Source organism: Protopterus annectens, chromosome 5.part1 (assembly GCF_019279795.1).
Source record: "Protopterus annectens isolate FY-2018-M chromosome 5.part1, PAN1.0, whole genome shotgun sequence".
Lineage (NCBI taxonomy): Eukaryota > Metazoa > Chordata > Ceratodontiformes > Protopteridae > Protopterus > Protopterus annectens.
The window spans coordinates 626,692,298-626,715,982 of NC_056736.1; the positions used below are offsets into that span (position 1 = coordinate 626,692,298).

Sequence of the window (23,685 nt, forward strand, 5' to 3'; positions counted from 1 at the left end):
TATCTCTGCGTGAGTCTTAAAAAGGACTGTGGGATTTTTGAAACCACATCTTTCTACCTCCCCCTTGGCTCTTAGAGAAAGGTCTTTGAGGAGTAGAAAAATGAATGCCCATGGCAGACAGTGTCTTTCCCTCTTGCTCACATCTGGAGAGCATATCCTTTACTTTGGGGCCAAATAAGGAATATCTATCAAAGGAAGCATTGATGAATGAAGACTTAAAGGGCTCCACAAAATCACATAGTTGCAACCAGGCATGTCTCCCAATGTCTATGCCTGAATCTGCCACCTTTGAGGTACCTTTTGCTACATGGGAGATCAGCCTCATAGACACATTAGAATTGACTGGAGGGTGGCCAGTTGCAAGGAGAATCTATTTTGGTCCATGGAAGACATGTATTCCGAAAGAGATGTGGAAAGTTCTCTAGTCAAATTTCTTTGTAACCTTGTAAATTGTGCCAGGTAATTCAGCGACTGGCAGGCAAATGTCACTGAAGTGTAGATACACTTACCAAATTTGTCCAAGGCCCTGGACTCCCTGTTAGATGATGGACAGAAGATCTCTGTTCAGCAAGCTCTTTTTTTATGTCTGCTGCCACAACCATGGCATCAACAAGGACCTTCTTACTCCAGTGTGCCTTGCCTTTAGGAGGGCCTAACATTTTTTCAGGATATTTAGGGATGAGCCTCAAAGAGTTCATCAGTCGGGGGAGTCACTTAAGAAATAGCCAGGCTAGACCCAAAACCTTCCTAGGACACCAATTTCTCCTGGGAAGGGGTATTAGAAGACCAACCACCTTTTTGTTTTAAGATTTTTAAAATGTTTCCAAATAAGACTCTTCAGGTGGAAATCTGGGGGACCCTCCCCTTCATTGAAATCCCTGTCCTCAGTGAGAAATTCCTGCAGAGAATCTAGGTGTCTCCCTTAACATGTCCTCTTCTGAGGGACCTCTTCAGTGGGATGCTCTGGGGAAGTATCGGAAGAGATTAGGATGTCCTGAGGGACGGACTGGAGGCTTGACCGAGCTGGTTTTCCCACTGGAATGGATGAATGAGGGTTAGAGCAGAGAACAGAAGGAGGCATACTTGTCTGATTGGAGGAGGACAAGGAATGTCCTATCCCTACATAAAGAGAAGACCCTCTCCACAACATTGAAGACAGAGCAGCTGTGGGAGAACAAAGTCGAAGGCAAAGAATCCAATAATACTCAAACTGTTGGCTCCTACAACCCTGCACACACTCCTCCCAAGCAAGAAGTAGTTCCCAAGCTGTCCAGTGCCAAAGCCCTAAGAAGCAGAGATGGTACCAGTAGCTTTAGAGTAGAATCTAGTGCCCCCCTAGATCTAGCAATGGCACTTAGGCCCTAAGAGTCTTTCACCTCCGAAAGGTTCAGGGCTGGGTGACTCAGGGAAATCATCAGAATCAAAGAACAGACTCTTTTCAGATTTGATGAAAACACCCCCAGGAGTCTCGGATCCAAGGGTTCCAAAATTGTGGGTTGGATCCTTGAAAGAAAAATCAGTGGTGAAGTAGTCAAAGATTGGCTCATGGATCTGGTGGGAGTCGGAGCTGGGAGTACCCCCATCTGGATCTGAACTCAGAGAATTTTTCTCATCATCTGATCCATATCAGCCTCAGATGATAAACTTCTGAAAGACCTCAGAGAAGATGTGGAAGATGGTGGCCTGGAATGTCTATAGGGGGATCCTTCCAAGGAAGGTGAAGGGAGCCAAAAAGTGATTGGATCTGGTAGGGATGGAGAGGTTCAGATCTGGGGTGATTTAGGTTTAGAAGCCATCTGATCTGAGGAAGTTGGATCCGACTTTTTAGAGGAAGGAGTTGAAGAGGATGAATGATCTGGTGACCTCTGGGTTTGAGCCCCAGCTGTGTAAGTGAAAGAGGTAGAAGGGGGAAGACATTAAACACCAGCTTGTTTCTCTTGTCAGTGAGGGCTCTGGAACTGAACCTAGAGCAAATACAGTAGTCTGCATCAAGACGAGTAGATCCCAAACAATGCATGCATTTCTTGTGGGCATCTGAGTTTGGAACTGTATGCTCAGAGGTGATGCATTTTTTAAATCTGGTAGGCTTGTCAGCCATACTGGAACTAACTCCAAAGACTTTATCAGAGGAAAAGCAGGTAAAAGAAAGGGAAAGGACAACTACCTACAATGGTAGTATAAGGACTATTCTAATGAGTAAGAAAGAATTAAAATAACAACGTACCAACAATGGTACTACAGAGAAGTACTTAGAAACATGGTAGCTAACTGGGAAAAACAGCTACAGCAGTAAAATAAAGGTTAAGAAATAGCAATTTTTAAGGCAAACTCATGATTCTAATAAAATAACCCCCAATACTCAAGAGCAACACGTCCGCATCTGAAACTGAATGGCGGTAAATGACATCTGGGGTATGTTAGGTTGGTGTGGCATTATGGGTAAAGGGAGGAGCTTGAGAGTTTTGGATCCAAAGATCTGGTAGAAGCAGCTGAGCTGGATCTAAGTCTCGGATCCAAACTCATCAGTTGAGGAATGTATGAAAAGGACAACATCAGAACTGCAGATAAAACATTCCTCGTACTTTCACAATTTGTCAGAACAGACTTTAATATACAAGCCTGACAAATCAAAATTTTGAAAATCAAAGTTGCAGAAGTATACACTTTTTCCCATGCCTATCAATAATTTCCCATCCTTGTCAGAAAGAGTAGGACTAGGATTAACTAAGTGCTTAGCAGCATTGGGGCCAACTAAACCTACAGCTGCTTGGTCAGATTTAAGAATAGTGTGTACAATTTAAAGGAGTTCTCCCTTGTCCCGTGAGGGGACCCCAACAGCCACAGTGGATGTGGCTAACCCCCAGACAATAGTGGCTGTAGGTGCTGCACCGGAGGGATGTGAGGTAAAAAATGAGTGGTCTAAGGTACAACAAATGGCTACAGCACAGTCACCCACCTGAAGCAGAGGCAAACTGCTAGCCTGCTGTGGTGGCAAAGGCTGTTTGCTTAGCTTTTTCTTGTTCTGTCTAGAAGAAGGACCACCATGAGATCAGTAGTGTGATTCATGGTCAAGCCAAAAATTGCTGCCTCTTTCCCATGGAAAACAAGCAGCAATTGCTGGTATTTCCACCAGACCACAAAAACTACTTTTTTGACATAAAGACTACAGTAAAAACATTATGCTAGCCCCACAAAAGAAAAATAAATGCAAGTTCTTCACAGAAAAAATGTTTTCAGTTAATTTATACTTTATACTACTTTTAAATTGACAGGAAAAAATGAGTGCTCCTTTTAAAAGTATATTAAAGTCTCGAGAGAGTCTGTTAAAACACAACACTCCTAACCTTAAAATAACTTTGTTGAAGATGAAAGTAATAACACTTCAACAAAATTAAGAAAACAGAAGTTTTCCCCCCAAAGTTTTTCCCCAATTTTTAAGAATAAGGGTGATGTGCAGAGCTGTAGTAACTACAGAGGGATTAAATTGATCAGTCGCAGCATGAAGTTATGGGAAATAGTAGTGGAAGTTAGGTTAAGAAGGGAGGTGATTATTAGTGATCAGCAGTATGGTTTCATGCCAGGAAAGAGCACTACAGATGTTATGTTTGCTCTGAGAGGGTTGCGGAGAAGTATAGAGAAGATCAGAAGGAGTTGCATTGTGTCTTTGTGGACTCAGAGAAAGCATATGACAGGGTGCCTAGAGAGGAGTTGTGGTACTGTATGAGGAAGTCAGGAGTGTCAGAGAAGTATGTAAGAGTGGTACAAGATATGTACGAGGGTAGTGTGACAGCGGTGAGGTCTGCGGTGGGAGTGATGGATGCTTTTAAGGTGGAGGTGGGATTATATCAAGGATTAGCACTGAGCCCTTTCTTATTTGCAATGGTGATGGACAGGTTGACAAACGAGATCAGACAGGAGTCCCCCCAGACTATGATTTTTTTTCAGATGACATTGTGATCTGTAGTAAGAGTAGGGAACAGGTGGAGGAGACCCTGGAGAGGTGGAGATATGCTCTAGAGAGAAGAGGTATGAAGGTCAGCAGGACTAAGACAGAATATATGTGTGTGAATGAGAGGGAGGATAGAGGAATGGTGAGAATGCAGGGAGTAGAGGTGGCAAAGGTGAATGAGTTTAAATACTTGGGATCAAAAGTTCAGAGTAATGGTGAGTGTGGAAGAGAGGTGAAGAAGAGAGTACAGGCAGGATGGAGTGGGTGGAGAAGAGTGTCAGGAGTGATTTGTGACAGACGAGTACCAGTATGAGTGAAAGGGAAGGTCTACAAGAGGGTAGTGAGACCAGCTATGTTATATGGGTTGGAGACAGTGGCATTGACAAAAAGGCAGGAGTCAGAGCTGGATGTGGCAGAGTTAAAGATGTTAAGATTTGCACCGGGTGTGATGAGGGTGGACAGGATTAGGAATAAGTACATTAGACGCTCAACCCAGGTTTGGAGACAAAGCCAAAGAGGCAAGATTACGTTGGTTTTGGACATGTGTTGAGGAGGGATGCAAAGTATATTGGGAAAAAGATGCTAAGGATGAAGCTGCCAGGTAACAGGAAAACAGGAAGGCCTAAGATAAGGTTTACAGATGTGGTGAGAGAGTACATGCAGGTGGTTGGTGTGACAGAGCAAGACGCAGAGGACAGGAAGAAATGGAAACAGATGATCCGCTGTGGTGACCCCTAACGGGAGCAGCCGAAAGAAGAAGTTTTTCCCCCAAAGGGAACTTATCTGCCCAGCAAAGGAAAGCACAAGCTGACCATCAATCCTCGAACCCTCATAGGAGTGTACTCATTGGTGACAATAAAGCTCTGAAGGGATTCATGTCTAAACTTGTCGTTTAGTCAGCTCAGCTTGAGCTGCTTGCCAGTTTGGGTACATGGAAGGTGCCCTGAAGCTTTGGAAGATGGCCATCTCTTATTTCCTTGTCAGGATATAACTTATATAGCTAAGGCTACTGCAGCAGTGATCAATATGATGAACATAATGGTAGTCTGAGATGCACAGACCCACATAATGGACACTATGTGACATACAGCTATGGGCAGCATGGTAGCATGATGCACATTGATAGTAACAGGCCACTGATGAACAGCATTATGCTCAGGCTTCACAGTAAACACATTGCAAATGTACAGACACAGACACAAGCATCATAGTACAGACTAGTGATTGCTATAGCCACATTAAGAAATGACCACAGTGAATCACTTCATTAGCATAATTAATGCTCTATGAAACCAGTTGTAGCTAAATAAAAGTCAGGGTCACCATTGTGATGAAGAGTGCATAATAACAAGTAACATACTGGGACTACTAAATACTGGATTACACAGTCTATGGCCATATAGGCAATCTACATGCAGACAAGACTAGTGGTAATGTTCCACAGGACTGCAATGGTAAACAGAGACAATGGGGAAAGTTATTTTGTGTGTGCATGTGTCTGTATGGTGCTTCACAGCATAGGTAGGCAGGGGACTGATGTGGTGGGGGACATTAACAGGGTACAGAGTACAGGGCATATCTGGTTGTAGTCTTTCTGTGAGGGGGAGCACATTGACAGGGACTGCAGTATGGGCACGAGATGTAGCAGTACTGTGGTGGTGGTGGGGCACTGTAATAGTGAATAGAGAATAATGCAGGACTGACAGCAGGTGAGAGAGAGCCTTTACAGAGAACAGGGAACAAGGTTAGGTTAGAGAAATGTTTTGTTATGTAGGGTCAGCTACAATGTACCTTTTGCCCACAGACTGCAAAACATCCTACAGGAGATATGAGGCCTGTATTCCATAAGTCTCAGCCTGTGTTGTCAGCACAGTGCCATCACATGCCACAATGTGTTAACATACCCAGTTCTGTCATACAGTCTACATGGTGACAGCATAGTGGCAATCAAGGGCGTGAGCACTTACAGAAGGCAGGTGCCATTCATGCAGATACACCCTGATATATATGTTTATCCACAGGTGAACAGGTGTTGTTATGAGGCTAAAGGAACAGCAATGGATGAAAAAGTTTAATACACCAGAGCAGGAGAAATTACTACAGACATTACACATATATGGCAGGCATATCTTTGACAAGGGCAGGTTAGCCACATGGGCTGGACCACCAACAAAGAGAAGTCTCATAGAGGTGGAGGACTTCTTGGTATCCCTGTATGGAGGAAGTGATAAAATCCTCATATATGCCTGTGACCTGAATGTAGGGGCTGGGCTGGTGGCAATCACAATAGTGACTTTTGGAACACACTAGGTTTGTGCTGGTACTGTAGGGCAATGTCTTACTTATGTGAATGCTCTACTCATATGAAAATATCCACAAATCTGTCCTCCATGTAGACTAATGATGCAGAAGTGACCACCTGCACCACAAGATACACATCTTCCAAAAGACTATATAAATAATTAGCATTTAGCAGCCTGTGTGACTGTCACCCATGTTCTAGCATTGCCACAGGTATGCTACCTGTCTGCATTTCCAGGTTCCACTGCAGCAGGGTCCAATGCATTGTGATGGAACATGCCTGATGTCAGCAAGTCACCAGTGGCTAACAATAATGTCATCATTCATCTGGCACAGCAATAGGACATAGTGACATAATCAGAAATGCTAAAGTTGTAGGGCACCCTCCCATCAACCACTACTGGATGGCCCATCCATGTGAGTTAACCCTAGGTACATGAGTTAGGATGCAGATGGTTATGATGAGTGCATCCAGCATAAGGGAAACACATGTTGGTGGCTGTTGCCACTATGACTCTATGCCATCCTTGGTATCAATCAATGAAAGTGCAGGTCAGTGACTGAGATACACACAACTGTTGCTCACGCCATATTACAGATATTGATTGTGCTACATGGCATGTGTGAGGGGTTGAATGACAGCCTGAAATGCATGCACAGTGACAAGGCATACAGGGACTTAGGGCAAACATGCCTACTACATTTAGTAGTGGCCCACATGACAAATTTGGAAGCATCCCTGAAGCTACTGACAAGTGCTTGCCATGGATAGGGCAGGTGCCAGATGCTTTTTGTCATATCTTGTGTGCTTCAGGGTTGAAGAGATTATACTTGCTGCAATGTCTGTCTTTTGCACCTCTCCCAAGCAGTGCAGAGACTGCCAATGTGCGTTCTGGTTTGTGATCTGATGACCACAGAAGAACACAAGAGGATTTTGTTTTATTTTAAGCATTGAATAAGGGAAGTTTTCAATGAAAGGATCAAGGCCTACATTATAACTGTAGAAACTGATGCTTGGTGCAATGACCAAATATGCAAAACTTCTTACTTTGTTGTCACGTGGTGAGATTTGCCAGTAGGCAATGACAAATATTAAATAGTCAAAGGAGGAGGCTAACATCAATAAGCAGGTTGAACCAGTATTGTCATCCACTATTATGACCAACTTAATTAAAATTATCTCTAAACTGAATTCATTTCTAAACCACTTGCTGGCCGGAGGCCATAAAATGAAAACAGTGATGTCTGAACACGAACCATGCCAATGGGCTGGGGCAGCCCTTTGAACCAAATGAATCAAGAACTGAGTCTCTTGAGGCTAAAACCGTGGACTTAGATCAAGTGTGATGAAAACAAATCTGTCTTATGGGATTCCTCACAGAGTAGAACCTGGGAATTTTGTGTCCTTCACAGATAAATGAGTTACTGAGAGGGCACATCAGGTCTATGGTCCTTACCAGAATAACAAGAGCAGGTCTGCAAGATACATCACAATCCACTTTGCAACCTAGTCCCTTAAAGAGGACTGGAAGGGTCGAGTCAACAGAATAAAGAAAATTAAGCTGTTCTCTTACAATGAATGAGAGTAGATGTGACACTGCAGTTTACTTATTAGAGATATAAAATACTGTGAAGAGGACAGAAGCAAGTAATCTAATACAATGTACAGCATATTAAAAATGCATTTTATACTACCATATAATGAAAAAATATTGCTTACAGAAACTGCCCTTTTCTGTGTAACTGCGCTTTTGTATCTTCCAGCCTTTATCCTTTTCTGTCACATTTAGGTTTGTGCATGTTTATGTACAGATTAACAGGACATTTACTCATGCTGAACATCTGGATCTTTTCACATATTTTCACTAAATTATTCACACCAACACTAAACAGCTTCTCTTAAAATGGTCATTTTAATGCCTGTCAGTGAAAAGGCAGATACTAGTCCGTGATCTATAACATGTGAAAACTTAAATATGTATCGGGTGTTATAGCAGTTATATCAAAAAACAACTACATACTATACCTTGCTCTGGAGCACTCTGTATATAATCTTGAATATCTTCTTCCTTACTAGAGTTTAGAATTTTCACCATATCTAAGTGACCTTTTGAAAAGTAAGTCTCGTAGGTAGTCAGCTGTTTTCTCTTCTCCTGATTTTTAATATGAGCAAATGTCACAGAAGGAACTGCAAAAAAATTGTGAACAGAACAATATAGATTAGTTATATTAGATAATGAAGCCATCCTGTCTGAATTTAATATACTCAGGCTCAAAAGGAAAAACAAACATGCTGGTGGTGTAGCCATTATCTGCAAAAACTGATTAGAATGCAGACTGCAAAATTTAACAATATGGAACTCCTGATAGAAATGTTCAAAAACAACAATAGAAAAGCTCTATGTATTTCAGCAATTTATATTCCCTCAGTAACAGCTTTTTAAAAGAAGAGGATATCCTCTACTGGGTATTTTACCAGATTCAGCAAGAAGCTATTATACTAGGGGATCTCAACATAGACTGGCAGCTGATCAACAATGACAATCCCTCAGAATCAATTAGCTATATGGCTTTACATGTCTAATCCCTTCGACAATTAAAATCAATAAAAAGTCTGATAGACACTCAACTTTAGACTGGATCCTTACCAGCAAATGAACCACAATTCAAACATTTGGATGTCTTCCAGATTTGATTATCTACCACCTGCAGTCAGAAACTATAGTACCTAATCCAAAAACATCACATAATACAACAAAATGTAACAAAGACACCTTTAGCAATGCAATACTCAGACCCAGTGTAACTGGAACATATTAAAATTCATGCCACTTGAAGTACCATTTCACACTTTAATGAAACTTTTGTAAATATTCTTAACAGCCTAACCTATGTACAAATAAAAACAGTAAAATTAAACCCTACTCTGTGGTTATCTAAAGAAACTAAAAAACATCATGGTTCAAAAAGACAAAGCCTGGAAAGACTGGTATAAAAGCAGAGTACAAAATACATTACATAAATTTAGGCATCTCGGAAATCTCAAGGACTGCAGCAAAATAGATGAACAAACCAATTATACCAACTTCCAATATAAACATCAAAAAATCCAAGAATTTTTAGTCATCACTAAGCAAACTAATATAATACATCTTAGTCAAAACACCATATGCTCTCCTTCTATTTCTGATGCCATTGACTCAATACCATCCCAACTGAACTCCTACTTTATAGAGACAGTATTATACCTCATTAATACTGATAATGACAATAATTCACCTCTCCCCCTCCATCTGCCCTAACAAGTCACATTCATTCTCCTTCCTCTCTGTCTCTACCTCTCTTACAAGAAAACTTTGACTGAAAATAAAGCAACCTCTTTAACTGTTGACTGACTCCCAACAGAATACATAAAACAGCAGTTGATGATGTGCCTTTCCCTGTATCCAGATCGATACACCAACCAGTACCTGAGAGTTATGGCCCATCTGTCTGGAAAAAAATCCTATTTAATACCACTCCACAAAGGTGGCACTGGCACATTAACAGAACTTTCCAACTACAGACCTATTGCCATCCCTCCCCTCTGTCTAAAATACTATAAAAATACATCCACTCACAACTTATGCAATAAATTAACTTCAAATAAAAGTTATTATACTCACCATAACCATGCATCTCTGCTGTCAATTTTCATTCTTTCTCAATGAATATGTATCACATCTGAAATTGGATCTGGCTCAGCCACATTTCTTTCAGACTCTTGAGCTCCTCTCTTTACCCACAATGGCCCAACCCCTTTTAACTCAGATTGAGTTTGCTGTTTTAATCAGAAAAAAGATGGTTATAGACCACATAAAAAATAAAGATAGATTAGGGGATCAAACAAGAACAGTGACTCCATCATTTCTATCAGATCACTCCCAGAAGAAAAGGAGAGGAGGTGGAGGGGTTGAGGAAGAATGAAAATGTACAACACAGATGCATAGTTATAGTGAGTACATAACTTTTATATCTCATGTTGTCATTTTCATTCATGTCTCAACAAATGGAACAGAGTCCCAGCTGCAATAACCCACATGGAAGGATATTCTGGAGTACCGCAGAAACAAAGACAGCTCTGCCCCTGAAAATGAGATCCAATTTGTAATGAGCAATAAAGGTATGGGCATTAGACAAGTGAATGCAGCACAAACATCAATAGAAGCCTTGGCCCAGAAGGCAGATGAAGTAGCCATGGATCTAGTGGAGTGAGCTTTTGGAGGTCTCTACAAAGACAAACCTCATTGAGAATAAACACATGAAATGCAATCTGTTAACCATTTTGCCAACATAACTTTAGAAACTGATTTTCCCAATCTGTTGGGATCAGTTTTCCTTAAATCCTTTGTCCTGTGAAGCTAAAAACAAAGTTGTCTATGCACATCTAAGAGATGAAGCATGTATTTGCCTTTATTAGAAAAATTTGGAAAGAACACAGGTGAATTGATCACTTGGTTGATGTTTGGCTCAGAGTCTACTTTAGGCAGAAAGGATGGATTAGTATGTAAAGGGATGTCATCTTTGTGGAAATTCAAGTGACATTTTTTGGAGGAGAGTGCTTAGAGTGTACAAACTCACCTAGCTGAAGTGATGGCTAATAGAAATATTGTCATCCAAGAAAAAAAACTTGAGATCACACTTAGCTAAGAGCTCAAAGGGGGGCTGAGTTAAAGTATGTAACAGCAGTGTAAGGTCCCAGGGTGGAGTAGGACCTTTAATTGGAGGTCTAAACAGAAAAGTACCTTTAAGGAAGGCCTTGCCTAACTTGGAGGAAGCTACAGGCAAAGTGTTACCTCCAGATTGATAACTAGTGATGGCTGCTAACTGAAATTTGAAGTTGGAAAAATTAGCTCCTTTTTGAAAAACTGAAGTGAGAAAATCTAAAACAGCGGGAATAGGTGCAGTGAAGGTATCCAGTTCTTTCTGATGAGCCCAATAAGAAATCTCTTTTACTTATTTACTCTTATAGACTTTTTTAATGGAGGCTTTTTGGGATGATAACCAAATCTGAAAAACCAAGAAAGAAAGCCTGGGCTGTCTAGACATCACTGGAACTAAAGAAACCGTGTGGTCAATTTGAGTCCTGGAATGTCTGGGTGAGCCATCCCTGATGGATGAGTGATCAGACATGGAGTGTGGTCTAGTGTCCCAGGAGGGAATAAAATATGAGACCAAATGAAGGGGAACCATACTTGATTAGGCCAAAAGGGGGCAATGAGGATAACCTTGCTCTTCAACCGGAGTGCTTTCTGAAGAAATTTAGGAATTAGAGGTGGAGGTGGTAAGCGTAAAGGAAAATGAAGGGCCAAACTTGGACTACAGCATCTCTCAGTGAATCTCCTGGATGGGGGAATTAGACAAAGAACCTGATGCACTTGTTGTTGAGGGGACAGGCAAAGAGAGATCGAAGCTAAGTTGACCCCAACTAGAGAAGATCCTTTCTGCAACTACTTGATTGAGAGACCACTCATAAGGCATCAGAGTGGTCCTGCTGAGTTTGTCGGCTAGTACATTGGATTTCCCCAGCATGTGCATTGCTAAAAGAAAGCAGTTGGAAGAGACCATCCATTGCCACACTCCCGTTGCTTCTTGACAAAGGGGATAGGACCATTGTTGATGTACGAAACCACAGACATGTTGTCTGTTTGGATAGCAACTGTCCCCGGAGTAAGAGAGTTCTGAAAATCCCACAACACTAGGAGGAATTCCCTCATCTACAGAACATTGATATATAAATTGGTCTCTTTTGGAATCCATGTGTTCTGGACCGTCTGTCCCAAGAAATGCCTCCCCCACCCAATTAGGAGGCGCCCATGGTCACCATGACTACTGAGAGTGGAAATGAAAATTTCATTGGACTGAATCCACCAAAGCAGAGGGTCCTAGCAAACCCAGGAAAGTTTTATTAGATAGGTCAAAGGCTGTTGAAGAACTGACCACTGAACCCCTAGGATCCATTGAAGAACACGCATATGGAAACAACCATCTGTAACCTGAAGTTCTTTACAAACTGATTAGATTGCTGAGGTCCAGGATAGGCCTCAGGTCTCCTGTTTTCTTTGGCACTAAAAAGAACCTTGAATAAGTTCTGAATCTTCTCTGATCCAGTGGGACCTCCTGGATGAGTCCTTTGTCTAGTAGTTTTTTAACTTTTAGGGCTGCTAACTCCCTGTTATTCGGTGGAATATCAGGGCATTTTTCCATTTGAATGATGGGATTTGCAAAAAAAAAGAAATAAAATACCCTATGGATATAATTTTTGCACTCAAATGTCTTTTGTGGTAGATGCCCAGGCTTTCAGGTACTGAGACAAACACCCCCTGACTGCCTCCACAGGGAGTGCTGAAAGGGTTCATGCAAAAAATAATTTCAAAACCCTTGGTTTTGTGGCCCATCTTTGCCATGAGGCTGGCATTTTCCATTGGAACTTCCACCCTGCCTCTGGGAGAAGTTTCCCATTGTGAGTCCTGGAAAGGGCTTTGTGTCTTTTGGAACCACATCTTTTATCCTCTGTGCTGATTCCTTGAGAAGGATCCCTGCAAGGTAGAAAAATCAAAAGAAGCATTGATGAAAGAAGACTTAAAATGCTTCACAAAGTCACACAAACTCATCCAGGCATGTCTCCTGATGGCCATGCCTGAACTTGTCACTAGTGAGGAACCCTCTGCTGTATGAGAGATTAACCTCATGTACCCATTGGAAATTGATTGAAGGGTGGCCAGCAGTGAAGAAAAATGTTTAAGTTTCTCTGCTGACATGGACCCAGGAACAGACTCAGAGAGTTCTTTAATCAAGTCTCTCTGCAATCTGGTAAAATGTGCCAAGTAGTTAAGCAAGCATACAGCAAAGGTAGCTGAGGGGTAAAATGCTTTTCAACCCTGTCCATCTCCCTGGACTCTCTATTAGGAGGATAAACAGTAGAGCTTTGTTCAGCTAGCTACTTTTTTGGTGGTTGGTGCCACATCCAAGGCATCTATGGAAACTCCCTTACTCCAATGAGGCCCATCCTTAAGTGGGGCAAGAACTTTGTCCGGGTGACAGGGAATTGGTTCCATGGTATCCAGTTCTTTCTATGCCCAGTGAGACACAAGATCTATAAGGTCATCCACCAGAGGGGTAACCCAAGACATAGACTGGCTGGTTCCGAAGGCTTCTAGGAGCACCAACTCCTCCTGGCTAGGGGGACTGGAAGACCATACAACTTTCTGGCTGAAAATTTCTAAAATGTCTCCAAAGAAGATGTCTTCTGGTGGAGATCCTGGGGACCCCTTTTCTTCATTGAAGTCAGTGTCTTCAGTCAAAGATTCCTGATGGGAATCTATGTGCCTCCTATTACGTAATCTCTTCTGGACACCTCCTCAGCTACATGATCTGCAGATATGTCGGAATATAGAGAAAATTCCTTTGTGATAACTGCCAGGAAGCTCATACAGGCCAGCTGTTCCTGATACACAGGTTTATGAGGCTCAGAACTAGGATCTGAAGGAGGTATGGAGGTGGGATCTGAAGATGTAAGAGTAGAATGAACTCTCTGGTGACAGAAAGCCCTCTGCACCACCTCAAAAGCAGAAGGACCATGAGAAGCCATTGCCAACCTCACCAGAGCTGAAACTCCAGGCAATGCCAAGCTCCTGTCTTGCCTAGGTTCCTGCTGTGAGTCATACCCAAGCTTTCTCACGCTGAGGCTCAGAGGAGAAGCAATGGCTCCAAAAACCTCAGATTCAAAAACATCCCTTCATATCTGGTGCCAATGCTTCATCTCCAAGACTCTTCTTGCTCTAGGGGGATTGGTGCTGAACAAATCAAGGTCACAGTCGGGGTTGAAGATGTAGCTGCCTTCAGATCCAAAGCTTTGACACTTGAGACTCTCAGATCCGAGGGCTCTGAAATCATTGGTTCAATGGTAGGAGAAGAAATAATGGTATGAGATGCAGGTTACAGGCTCACAGACCTGATGAGAGATAGAGATAGTAAAACCCCCATCTGGATCTGAGCTCTAGGAACTTCCTCATCATCTTATCCACAACAGCGTCAGACAGACTTCAAGAGGACCTGATAGATGATGAAGTGGATTGAAGATAGGACAATCTTTTGGGTGTCTCTTGTAAGAATAGAGATCACAGCCTAGGGGAAACAGGCTCAGGAGGAAAATGGGGACTTCAAGGCCAAGGAGATTTGTAGCATTGTTGAATCTGAAGAAGTCAGATCCAAATCCTTAGACTGTTTGTCAGGGGGCTCCAAGGCAGGAGCAGGTTCTGGAGACTTGACAGGAGAGCATTTTCTATGCTCCCTGAACTCCAAAGCTGACTTAGACTTCTTCATGGTGGGTTGAGCCCCTGAAAAAGAAGCTGAAGAGGAAGGAGCAGAAGCAGGCAGCAATCCTTTCATAACTAACTTGTTGCATTGATCACTTAAGGCCTGAGAATTGAAACCCCCACAGACGTGACAAGGGGTTTCAAGATGGATTGCTCCTAAACAATAGACACATTCCTTGTGGGCAACAGAGTTGGGTATCTTATGCCCACATGAAGTGCACTTTTTGAAATTTGTTGGCTTTTCAGACATCTTGGTAAGAAAGGGTAAAGAAAAAAGTAAAGACAGAGCTTAGTTTTTTTTTAACTAATAAAGAAAAGGGGATAGAATACCAGCAATGATATTAAATAAATACCCTAAAGACAAGTATGAAAATTTTGTTACAGGGAAAGGGAAAAGCATTACCACCGAACAGAAAATGGGTAGGAAGAAACAAAGGGATTCTGAAACCTAATGCAGAGAAAACGAAAACACTGGAAAGGGAGGCTAGGGTGAGGTACAGTAGAAGTCTATCTAAGAAAACAAGGTAGAAAAGAAAACTAATCTACTTTTTACTCACAAAAAAAAAAGCAAAGAAACTACACCCAGAGCTCAAGAGAGCATGATCCACGTCAGTAGCATAAGAGCGGCAAACAAGATCAGGGGTAGAACAGGAGTCTGGGGCAATATGGGTAAAGGGAGGAACTCGAGAGTTGGATCCAATAATCTAAAAGAAATGTGACCGAGCTGGATCTGAAATTGGATCTAAAACCCATTCATTTAGAAATGAATAAAAATGACAACATCAGATCAATCTTTTCTCCAAAACCCAGCAAGGTTTTAGACTTGCCATAGTACTATCACTGCTCTCCTCAACTTCACCAATATAATAAACCAACACAGCAATGACAGCAGCTTGGTATTTTCACTATTCTTAGATTTATCAAAAGCAAAACCATTTAACACCATACCCATCAACATCTTCTTACTGAACTTTCTTACCTCGGCCTCACCTGCCTCTCTCTCTCTCATATTTCCACAGCTCTCCGATTGACAGGTAGCAAGCAATTAAACTGAAGCAAAATATCTTTTCTTCCTTACCAGTTACTGTCAACATATCACAAGAATCAATATTAGGCACTCTCTTATTCAACATTTTATAAACAAACTACATACTGCCACCCACCTGGCTAGCATAGTTCAATATGCTGATGACTCAGCCCTCGTATGTGCAGCTCCATCCCTAGCAACACTTCAGGACATCATAGAAAATTAATTTGCTACTATTAAAACTTAGGTGAAAGATACAAATTTACTTTTAAATTTAAAAAAAAACTTATACAGAAATGAAAGACTTCTTCTTCTTCTTTCGGCTTTTTCCCAGTTAGGAGTTGCCACAGCAGATCATCTGTCCGCTCATGATTGGCAGTGGAGTTTTACAGTGTCGAGTTGCCAGTTTGGCGCCCAACCTTCCAAAGAAGGCACACACACGCACACACTCACACCTAAGGCCAATTTAGAGTGTCCAATCCACCTACTGCATGCCTTTGGGATGTGGGAGGAAACCGGAGCACCCAGAGAAAACCCATGCAACCACAGGGTGGACATGCAGACTCCGCACAGAAGGCACCCCAGCTGAGAATTGAACCAGAGAACCTCTTGCTGTGAGGTGGCGATGCTAACCGCTGCACCACCGTGGCTGCCCACAGAAATGAAAGACAATCTTTTCAAATAACCTTAACCAACAAAACAAAAATGAATCCATACCCAAAACAAAATTTCTGTGCATCCTAATTGACAATAACCTCAAATCTGAACACACATCGCAAGTCATTAAAAAATACATCAATAGCTCAGATTCCTCTCTAGAACCAAATACTGCCTGAAAGATGATTCAAGTCAAACATTACCATCTACCTATCTTCTTCCATCCTTCTATATGCCTCACCTAGTCTTACCCAAGTGCTACATCTAAAGCCTAACTTTCCACCATTACAATAAAGCAGCCAAATTTTCTGACATTCTTATGTATAGGACTCATCATTGCAGAGCCCTAAATCAACTAAACTGGATTGAGCTACCCCAATTATTTAATATACTAGCAACTTATTATTGCACACAATCTTGTACATGTACCATAAAATGCCCAGCACTAAAAGACATACTGCAGCACTACTCTCCAGATAAAGACATTTGCTCAACCAGTAAGCTCTTAGTAATCACAACAAAGTCTAACACCTAAGCAGGTGACTCACTATACTCCCATTACATATCTAAACTCTGGAATGCCATCCCAATATACCTAAAACAGTCCATGACATTTTCTGCCTTCAATCCCTTATTAAAACAACTCCTAAACCACACATGATCATGCACATGTGCCTCAACTGAGTAACTCCATTTTCCTTTGGCAGGTCATACCCCCTCTCCCTTTATAACCCCTGTCCCCCTTCTACACAACAAACCTTTTTACCATTCCTCTGCAATTTCTTCCTAGCTTAATCCCCACTTTGCACTTCAGTTTCTTCTGGGCATTCCCACTTTATCTCCTTCATATACTCTCCGCCATTATCTTATACCCAGGATCAATGTCAGTAAGTACCTTAGTATACTTATACTCTGTTGAGTATTTATTAAAATAGTAAAAAAAAGCATCAGAATGGATTGTCTCTTGTAGAATTATTTCAAACGTTACAAATGTATTTATGTATTTCAGACCAGAAAACACATTTGTATTCTACAAAGCATGAGTACAGCAACTGTATGTTGTAAGTTAAATGAAATTCATAGTACTGCTTTGTTATGAAATAAAGAAATATTATAGAACATTGTTTGCCTAAGAGAAACAGTAAGATAGTTTGTCCTTTTCTTGTTACAATTTCTACATTGAATACAGTATTGTTTATATAAAGGAAAAATTCTGCATGGATGGGATCATGGGAAAGAAGAACAGTGTATGAGAATATGCAGAGATATAACAGCATTGACAGGTTCTGAATGATGGCTGCATATTTATACTGTCAATTAAAAGTATAAATTATAGTTGTAAGGGATTTTCCAGAATATTTTAATGTCAGTCTAGTCTGTACTTTGTTTCATGTACTTAAAGTCTGTAGTTCTGTTATGTTAGTTAAATTTCACATAGCTTCACACTGTGTGTAATCTCACCTTGCTGCTATTTTATCTGGAATAATAAATGTCTTGCCTTGAACTGCTTTCTCACATCGGTGAAATTACTGAAAATGGATAGTAAGGTAAAAAGAAACCTCTTAACACTCGCATGCTCAACCAGTTTTCCTAACCAAAAAAAACACTAGCATGTTACTGCATCTGCCTGTACAATTTATGATTCAGACAGCAGGTGAGTAGAAGACAAGGCAGAGGCATGATAGAAGGAAAAAGGGCTATCCCATTTCTTCTACTAGCCAAGACAAATAGATCCTGAAGTATCTTCAAAGGAATCGTTTTGAAGATAAGAGCAGCTAAGGCAGTGAAAGTATGTCTTCCAAACAAAACTGCAAGACAGGTACCAACTTCAGTATTTCACAGTGAGTATGCATGAACTGTGAGTTTATCTTTTCTCTGGGAAAGTTTCACAAGGAATTTCCCTGTGGATAAGAAGCTAATAAATTAATGATTTTCAGTCTTAGAGAGCACTAATGGCATGATGTATGACTGACTTAGCACAATAAACAGCAAACTCTCTGGTGATGTGCATAAAAAATAGCAGGAAATAAATACACAAGGTAATTTTTAGCTCTTGCGCAGACAGGAAATAAAAATACAAAACAGACTGATTAATTTAAGTTCTCAGAATTCCCAGAAACTGCCATGTATAAAGACAGGATCCTTTTTTGTCACAACTTTTTTTGCAATCGCCAAGAAATGGTTTAAAATCTCTAAGCAGTATCATATGCGACTTTGTCATATGGTCTTTGTTATTCTGAGTTTTCCAAGGAAAATGGATAAAAATATGTTGTATTGTAAAACAGAAGACATTATTCTACCTGGCTATGTTTTAGTGCATCTGCTCCCAGAAAAAAATTTAAATTGAGCTGTGTACAAGGTTTTGTTAATTGTCATGAGATATGTTCTAGGCAGTTTAAAAAGAAAATAATCCATTCTACAATTCTACTGCAAGAGATAAGCAGAGGATGTATTCTGTTTGCTGTAGACGCTTCTGAAACAAAATGAGAAGGAGAGAGAAAAAAGAAGATAGAGTGAGAGAGAGAGAGAAAAAAATTACACTTATTTCCAGCTTATGTGTCATAAATCCTAAAGCTCCAGACAGAAAAAGATTTCTACAAATGCCTATTTAGAGACACTGCATTCCATGTTCTATGTAAATCAGACTTCTGACTTCCAGACTACCTGTTTTAGCAAAAGAAAAGAAAAGTGTGTTGCACAAAAAAGGGACTTAGATTTTAATATCCTGTCTTTTTCTTTTCAAAGGTTCTATGTACGGGGACATTTTTAAAACAGTCATATTTAAACAGCTTTTAATTACAAGTGTGTTGGTATGTAAGCTGAATACAGTAATAACAGTTTGGTTTTAATGTAATGAATTCCAGATGTAAAAAGTAAACCAAGTGATTTGTGAATTTCTAATCTGACAGTTTTATCCCAGGTTTACGTCAAGCTGATGTTTTAAAAACAATGTCTTGGCAGGGTATTTCCTGTATAATCTTTTAGAATGTATTATACTGAGATTCTCAAATGCAGAAAAATGCATATTACACTGACACTGAAAAGTTAATTAATGTGTTTAAGTGTTTTAACAGAACTACTTTTGCAGGAATTTACAGTAAAAGGCATATGCAAGGCTTTGGTATAAATAAATAATTATAAATGCACATAGGCATGTATATGCATGCACGCAAACATACATACACAGACTGCTGCAAAATATTTCTGTAAGCATGAGTACACCATATCCCCATATAATGGGAAAGACAATCTAAGGTTTATGTGAGACTTTTTTGGTTTATTTCAAATAAAGTTTTCATAAAGGAAATGTGAGTTTCTTGTGCAGGTTATTTTTTAATTAGATGAAAACCACATAATTTAAATGCTAAAATGCATGCACACAAACTTGTTAGGTTACTGCTAAGAGAAATTCAGGTTATTTGCAGAATATAAAGATTTAGAGTTTGTAAGTATTAAACAGTAAATCAGAATGTACTGTCTGTTCTGAAAAAGCAATAGGAAAGGAAGTGTCTTGTTTGTCTAAATGGACCTTTGGATATTCCAAGACACATTTGGTTTTGGTTTGCTGCATTTCCAACAAGGACAAAACTAAGAATACTCAAATTTCTTGGTAAAATGAGATTTTTCCAGGCTACATTTATTGAGAGGAAAAAACTTAACAGGTGGGCGTGGGTTACATGTTTTACACCAACATTTTAGTGGAACATTCTACTTACATAGAGGGTGATGTGTGAACTTTAAAACACTAAAATATTAAATTATGCCAGTTAGTACAGTCACAGACCAGATTGTTTAAAATACCATTATTGCCAAGTGGAAAGGAAATAAGCAAGTGTAAATTCTCATGTGCATGAAGTATTCTTTGCCAAAAACTGTTTGAATAAATTATAAGTTATGTACTCATCATGACTAGGCATCTTTGTTGTCCATTTTCATTCTTCCTCACTTATGGGTTACAGATCCATTCCTCAGATCTGACTCAGCTGCATACTTCAAACTTTGGATCCAACTCTCAAGTTCCTCCCTCTACCCATAATGTCCCACTCCATCCCTATTGCCTCAGATTGAGTTTTCTGCTCTATCTTCCAATAGCTGAAGAGAAACAGATATAGCCAGGCAGAACAGATAGAACAAAAAACTGGAACAGTAGGTTCAAAACCAAAGTCCAATAAGTCCTTCCAGAAGAAAAAAAGGATGAGGTATGGATGTGAGGGGAGTTGAGGGAGAATGAAAATGGGCAACACAGATGCCTAGTTATGGTGAGCACATAATCTATAAATCTGATGTCCTTTTCATTCCTCCTCACTTATGGGACAGAGACCCCAGCTATGTTTACCTTGGGTGGCCCTCATGAAGGGATATTCCAGAGTACTGCCAAACCAAAGGAGGCTCTGTCTCTAGATATGATGTCCAATTTCTAACGTGAAACAAATATATGAGTCTTGGACCATGTAGATGCTGCAAAAATGTCATCAATAGATGTTTTTGACCAAAAGGCAGATGAAGTAGACATATATCTAGTTGAATCAGCTTGGGGAAGCTTTGGTAGTGTCATACCCTTCTTAGAGTAAATCCATGAAATACAATCTACAATCCATTTAGCTAGGGTAACTTTGGAAACCAGTTGGCCTAAATCATTTGGTGAAAAAGATACAAAAAGCTGGTCTGACTTTCTAAAGTGTCTTGTCCTATGCAGATAAAAATGTAATTGTCTGTGCACATTAAGGAGGTGTAGCATATACTCTCCTCTACTGGAAAAATTAGGAAAGAAAACTGGTAAGTGAATGAAGTGGTTGATGTTATTTTTCAGAAGCCAATTTAGATAAAAAAGAAGTGTTAGTTTGCCAAGAAACCCTATCATTATTAAAAAAAACAATGTAAGAGGTATTTGCCAATAGAGCACAGAGCTCAGATACACCTTTTTCTGAAGTAACAGCTACCAAGAAAACCATCTTCCATAACAGAAATTTTAGGTCAAATTTATCTGTTAAACCTTCAAGTACTGCAGTAAGATCCCAAGCTTGTGAGGGATCCTTTATTGGAACTCTCAGAAGAAAAATGCCTTTCATAAAGGCCTTACATGGTTTAGAAGAAGCTAAGAGAAGGGATTTACTCCCTACATGGAAATTTGAAATTGCTGCCCACTGAAGTTTAACTGTAGAGGAACTAGTCCCCACTGTGAAAAAAAGTCATCAAAAAATGAAAAACAGCTGAAATTGGTTCAGAAAAAGGATCAATTTGTTTATCTGATGCCCAAATACAGAACCTTTTCCATTTACGTTTATAAATTCTTTTTTTGCAGATCCCTTCTGAGAAGCCAAAATGATCTCACAAACTGGGGAAGAGAGCCTGACTGTCCAAATATTACTGGAAGTGGAGAAACCATGCAGTCAGCTTGACAGCCTGAATGCTGGAGTGTTGAATCACTGACTGGTGAGAGAGGAGATCCTGAGCAGGCTCCAGCATCCATGGAGGATAACAAAGATGAGACTGTAGAAAGGGGAACCATATTTGCCAAGGCCAGAAGGGGTCAGTGAGGATTACTGAGCTCTTCAGCCTGTTGCTTTCTGCAAAAATCTTGGAATCAGGGTAAGAGGAGGATAAGCATAGAGACCCAAGGGCCAAGAGTGAAGAAGAGCATCTCTCAGAGTTCAGTACTTGTGCCACTTGTTGTTGAGAGGGGTGGCAATAGGTCGCAGCAAGGTGGCCCCAATGTCTGAAGATCATATTCCCTACAGACTGACTGAGAGACCACTAGTGAGACATCAGAATGGATCTGCTTAGTTTGTCTGCAAGAAAGTTGGTTTTCCCTAGAATGTGCATCATAATTAGAAAGCGGTCTGATGAGATCACCCATTCCCAAACCCACATGGACTCTCTGCAAAGGGAATATGGTCAAGTTCCTCCTTGTTTGTTGACGTACCAGACTAAAGATATGTTGTCGGTCTGAACTGCAATAGTCCCCAAGGGAAGACCATCTTGAAATGCTTGCAATGCTAAAAGGACTGCTCTCATCTCTAGGGCATTGATGTGCAAGTTGTTCTCTTGGGGGGACCACATGCCTTGGATGGTTCTTCCCAAGAAATGCCCCTCACCCCAGTTGAGAAGTGTCCATGGTCGCTGTGGCTACTGGGATCAGTAGAACAAAGGGTCTGCCCAGAAAAAGATCATCAGATTGTATCCACTAGCGAATGTATTCTCTGCAAATAGGTTGAGTTTTACTTGAAAGGACAAGGATTTTTACAGAATAGACTACTGTACAGCTAGAGTCCATTGGAGGACCTGCATAAAGAATCATGCATGAGAGAGTTGTACTGTGGCAACTGACATAGACCTAAGTGCTTGCAGTAGTAACCTTGCTGAAGGAGATGGATGAGAAAGGATAGCCAGAACCTGGTTTCTGATAGAAGTAACTCCATGGAGGGGTAAAGATGCTATCTGTGTTGTGTCCAGAATTGTCCTGATGAACTTCAGGCTCTGAAATGGTGCAAGGTTTGATTTGGCAAGATTTATCTTACTGTCCAAAGAGTTGCAAATCTGGAGCAAATACTCCCTGGTGTGTTGTAGTTGATGCTTGCAGGGGGTGGTGAGGACCCAGTCATCCCGAAATTATAACACCTGGAATCCTTTCAGCCTAAAATGAGCTGCAACTACTGCCATGCATTTGGTAAACACCCTGGGGGCTGTGCTAAGTCCAAAGGGCAGAGCTCTGAATTGGTAATGACTGCCCCCCAGCTGAAGCAGAAAAGTCTTCTGGATTATCTGTTTTGATAGGACAGTACATGTCCTGAAGATCTAGAAAGCACATTCAATCATTCTTGTGCAGAAAGGGCAGGATCGAATGAACAGTGACCATTCTAAACTTTGCTTTCTTTACATACTGATTCAATTTTCTCCACATGAATCCTGCGAATGATCCTGAGATTTACAGAACCACATTTTCTTACTACCTCTCTGGCTCCTAGATAATGTCTGTTGAGGCACAGAAAATGTCATCCCCACGGCAGACAGGCTCTTTCCTTCTTGTTCACTGCAGGTAAGTGTTTCTTTCACTGATGGCCCAAGCAAAGAAGTGCCATCAAAAGGGGCTGTGATGATGTGAGGTATTGCCAGCTATGTCAAGAGAACTAAGGTAGTAGATGTGTAACATATGCCAGCATAGCCAGCTGGAGTTTTGTAAATAATTATATGTCATTTGTATATCAAACTAATTTGCAAAGATGCTTGTATTGAAACTATTTGTAAAGTTACTTGTGTGAAAACAGTGTGTCCTGCTTGACAGAAAAGACATATACATTTATATCAGACTGTACTGTTGTAACTGAGGAAATGTATATATGTTAACAGAGGATGCTGGAAGTGAAGAGGTTAATGTCAGTCCCAGCTAACTTTTA

At 40.6% G+C, this 23,685-nt stretch overlaps 1 protein-coding gene across 1 annotated transcript in view; it reads right to left on the reverse strand.

Moving 5' to 3' along the window:
* The window catches only part of TEX26 (testis expressed 26), a 551,340-nt gene that overhangs the window by 76,405 nt on the left and 451,250 nt on the right, over positions 1-23,685 (reverse strand). The window contains exon 7 of the mRNA XM_044073242.1: positions 8,277-8,438. Coding sequence (XP_043929177.1) covers positions 8,277-8,438 — 162 coding nt within the window. The remainder of the gene's footprint in view (positions 1-8,276; positions 8,439-23,685) is intronic.